The following is a 4183-nucleotide window of genomic DNA, read 5'->3' as shown; positions in this document are numbered from 1 at the left end:
TGAATCCCAACTATAGCCTTTTGGTCACTGCTGGTCCCAACTAACAAATTGACTGCTGACGGTCCCAACTTTTAGCGTAGTTGTTCCTTACGGTCCGCAACTAACAGAATCCTAACGCCGTTAGTTTCAGTTGGGATGGGTAGTGACCAAAAGACGATATCTGGGATTAATAAAAACCAATATACCTAAAATATAACTAACAAATATTCTTAAAACCTTCTCCCTTCTACTTGAAATCTTGACCAAACTCAAAAACCATCAAATCCCACATTTAACCATATTAGGAAGCAACTCATACACTGAATAACAATCACCAACAACCCTAAAAGCATCCATCATAACCTTATATACATAAACATCAGGAACAACACCATTTGAAAACATCATCCTAAAAACAACCTTAGCTTCATTTACCAAACCTCTTTTACACAACCTATTAACAACACAACTGTAATCTCTAACCGTCGCTTCGAATCCCATCTCACCCATCTCACGGAAAACCGTTACAGCCCGGTCCACGTCACCCTTCACACAATGCGCCTTAACAACCGCCATGTACGCACCTTTCTTTAATCCAAAATTATTTTCTTGTAAATACATATACAACTTATCAGCATCATGTAAATCGCCATATACACACAGCCCGTTAATAATAATATTATACGTAACCGCATCTGGTGTTAACTCACGCGACACCATCTCGTCGTGTAACTCAAAAGCTCGTTTAAAGTTGCGCGCTTTGCAAAAGCGCTGTATCAGAATATTATAAGAAACCTTATCGGGATATAAACCGAGTGAGATCATACTATCAAGAACCAACAAAGATTCTTGCAGCTTCCATTGCTTACAAAAACTTTTTATTATTACCGTATACGTTACGTGAGTCGGTTCTACGCCACTCGCTTCCATTTCCCGCATTAAGTCAAACATTTGTTTAACTTTTCCATTTTCACATAAAAAGTTCATGAGAGTCGTGTATGTTATAACAGTCGGTTCTAATCCATAAACCCTAACGTCGTTAAACAACTTCATAGCCTTAGCTAACTCTCCAGCTACACAGAAACCGTATATTAACGAATTAAACGTGACAATAGTCGAATCGATACCTTTCTCCACAATCTGATTGTACAAATGCACGGTTTCGTGTATCATACCGAGTTTCGAATACTTATCAATCATAATATTGTAAAGAACAATGTCTCGGTTACCGTCACTACTCGTTAACATATCAAAGTACATTCTCGCCTCGGATAACGAGCCTCGCCCGCATAGGCCCAATAAAATGGCCCGTTGAGAAATAATATTGGGTAAAACTCGTTTCGTGCACATTTCCATGTACACGTTAATCGCCCTCTTAACGTCACCTCGTTTGCATAGCCCATGAATAATAATCGAGTACATAACATCATCAGGTTTTAACCCGACTATTTCCATCTCGTAAACCAAAAGTAAAGCTTCATCGACCCGCCCGATTTTACATAAACTGCTTACCAAAACACTATATGCGATGTAACTTAACTGATAACCGTTAGAAAGCATCTCGTCACGCAAATCGAGGCTTTCATCGACTTTGCCAGCCTGGCAATTCCCACATATTAATAATGTATATGTCACACTATTAGGGTTTAAGTTCAACCCTTTTGTTAACATTTGTTGAATCGACTCTAACGCCCCGTTAATCTTACCAAGTACACGAAAGCCTTTGGAAATCGTGTTGTATGTTATTGAATCAGGCTCGACTCCATGTTTATCCATGTCATATGTCAACTTTAGCGCGTCTTCAATCGAGCCTGCTAAACATAAACCGTTAATAAGAATATTATAACTATACGCATCCGGATGCACTCCAAATTTCAACATCAAACTGAAAATCGATTGAGCGACATCTACGTATCCCATTTTGGAGAAACTTGACATGACAGTGTTAAATGAAGTGACATGATCGGTTTCATTAAGAAGAGTTACCGCTTCTTTCAATAAAGATTGCTTACACAAACCATCTACAAGAATGGATTTTGTTTGTTTGCTTTCATGGATACCACTGTCTTTGATGTCGTTGTACACATCCCACATGATATCTGCGTGCCTTAAGTTGTATAAAAGACTGTTGTATGTCATTATTGAAGGTTGAATATTTAAATCCTTCATCTTGGCTATAATGAAAAGGGCGTCGTGTACCATTTCAGATCTAGAGTATGCAAATGCTAACATGTCCCAAACAATATTATTGTTTTTCCAATGTTTAAAGTTAACTGAAAGTAGCTCACAAAGAGAAGGCCCGGAACCAGAACCTATTAGAAAAAAATAAATAAATTTACATGTAAATTATCATGAATGAGGATATCATCTACAAACTTGGTTTTATAACGCACGGGACGTGCTTAATAAATTAAGCTCTATATACAGTTTAATATATAAAATTATAAATAACCTAAATGTATAGTCTAAAACACTATATGCAGAACGCCCTAAAGCACAAAATCTTTCTACATACAAGAGGCGCGCCTCAAGCCCATATGACGTGTGCCTCACGGGCCTTCACTGAGTCGGAAGCGTGCCAGCATGCGCCTGAGGTAGCCTAGGCACAATTATAAATGGTCATGCTATCAGTACACCATCCCCAAAAGTGCACACCAACTTGCTTGTCATATCATACGAGTCGTATGACCTTGTTCACCCTATTATACGAGCCGCATGATGTCAAATGGGTCATATGAGGGCAGAAATAGTCATACCACCCATATGGCTTTTGTATTTGCTCACATCAGTCATTTCTTTATCGGTCAAAAAACCATACGCCCAGTTTGATTTGGCCCTCATACGACCCATGTGATCTTTTTCGCCCCATCATACAGCCTGTATGATTATCAAAACGACCCCTTTGACCACTTTGGCTCTAATGCAACCCATATAATCTTTTCACCCTATCATACGACCCGTGTGACTATCTAAAATGACCCGTTCGACAACTTTCCGCCCTCTCATACGGCCCGCATTACATGACCCCTAATACAACCCGTATGACCTCTTTCACCCTATCACACGGTCCAACTGACTATCAAAACAACCCGTTTGACCACTTTTGCCCTACCCTACGGTTCGTAAACACATCATATAAAAAACAAATCTTCAAACACTAATTATTCACCACCTACTAAAAAAGACCCCATAAAAGAATAATACCTTCTTGTTGCAGCATTTGCATAAAACTCGACCGCAGCAGCTTAATCCGCCGCTGACCCGCCAACACATGCGCAACCACAAACTGCGAAACCCAAGAATGCTTAAACCCATAATCATTCTTCAACAACTCCAACACCTCCACAGCAGAATCCAGATCACCACCCACTTGCAAACAATCAATAAAGTCATCAACTTGACCCAATTTCAAATAATCAAGATTTTCAATTACCGTTTTGAACCGGGTCTTCAATTCGTCTAATTTCAACCCGGGATTGCACAATTGGGTGAAACTTGATGTGGGTGAAGTGGGTTTGGGTTCGAATTGAATGCATTTGGCGGGAATTTGTGATGAGGGTTTGGTTGAAATTAGGGTTTTAGGGTTTAGAAGTTGACGGAGGAGTGAACGGCGTTGGTGGCGGATGCAATTGAGCATGAATTGATGTTTATTGAATCGAATGGGTGTGATTTTGGTGTCAATTGCATTATTGGTTTTGAGAATTTGTGTTAGGGTTTTAGGGTTTTAGAAGGGGTTTAGAATTGGGGTAGAAGAGAGGGGTTTTGATTAAAAGTCAACAACTCTTTTTGACCAAAAACTAGAATGAAATAATTAACTTTTCTTTTTTGTATTGGTTTTTAAGTTTTAACATGTTTGGTAAATATCAAGATTGCAAAAGTAGTTAGACGGTTAACTAAAGAGTTTAGTGTGTTTGAAGTACTCGAATATGATACATATAAAGAAAATTAATTTTTAGATATTATATATATGTCAAATATCATAACTTTACTAATATGTATAACAAATTAATTGAATATCAATATAAAAGAAAGAAACACATCCTTAAATAAAAATTATTCTGAAAATTGCTAATTATTAATTAAAAAGATGAAATTTTTTCTTTAATTTTATAGAAATATGAATTATGTTTTATTTTTGTAAGTCAAAATCGCCCAAAGTTCACCGACTAGATGTGGTTCTTGCTTAGGTTGACCACATTCGATC

General features: G+C 37.8%; 1 protein-coding gene across 1 annotated transcript; it reads right to left on the bottom strand.

The window, feature by feature from the left end:
* Positions 1–217: 217 nt before the first annotated feature.
* Positions 218–3616, bottom strand: LOC143573268 (uncharacterized). Its single transcript, XM_077058197.1, has 2 exons — positions 3184–3616; positions 218–2291 (listed from the first exon to the last, which is right to left on the bottom strand). The coding sequence occupies exons 1-2, from the start codon at positions 3614–3616 to the stop codon at positions 259–261; spliced, it is 2466 nt and encodes an 821-aa protein (XP_076914312.1). The 3' UTR covers positions 218–258.
* Positions 3617–4183: the final 567 nt, after the last annotated feature.

This window comes from Bidens hawaiensis, unplaced genomic scaffold (assembly GCF_021521415.1).
Source record: "Bidens hawaiensis isolate Kalapana, Puna unplaced genomic scaffold, B.hawaiensis_p1.1 tig00001382_1, whole genome shotgun sequence".
NCBI lineage: Eukaryota > Viridiplantae > Streptophyta > Magnoliopsida > Asterales > Asteraceae > Bidens > Bidens hawaiensis.
The sequence above is the reverse complement of the archived record's forward strand: the minus strand, read 5'-3'. Positions and strand labels throughout refer to the sequence as shown.

What these genes read in the sequence shown, in the direction of transcription:
- LOC143573268 (XM_077058197.1), bottom strand. Translation starts at nt 3,616, where the DNA reads ATGCTCAATTGCATCCGCCACCAACGCCGTTCACTCCTCCGTCAACTT. An exon ending in GCAAATGCTGCAACAAGAAG is followed by an intron (nt 2,292 to 3,183) that starts GTATTATTCTTT and finishes TTTTTCTAATAG; the next exon opens with GTTCTGGTTCCGGGCCTTCT.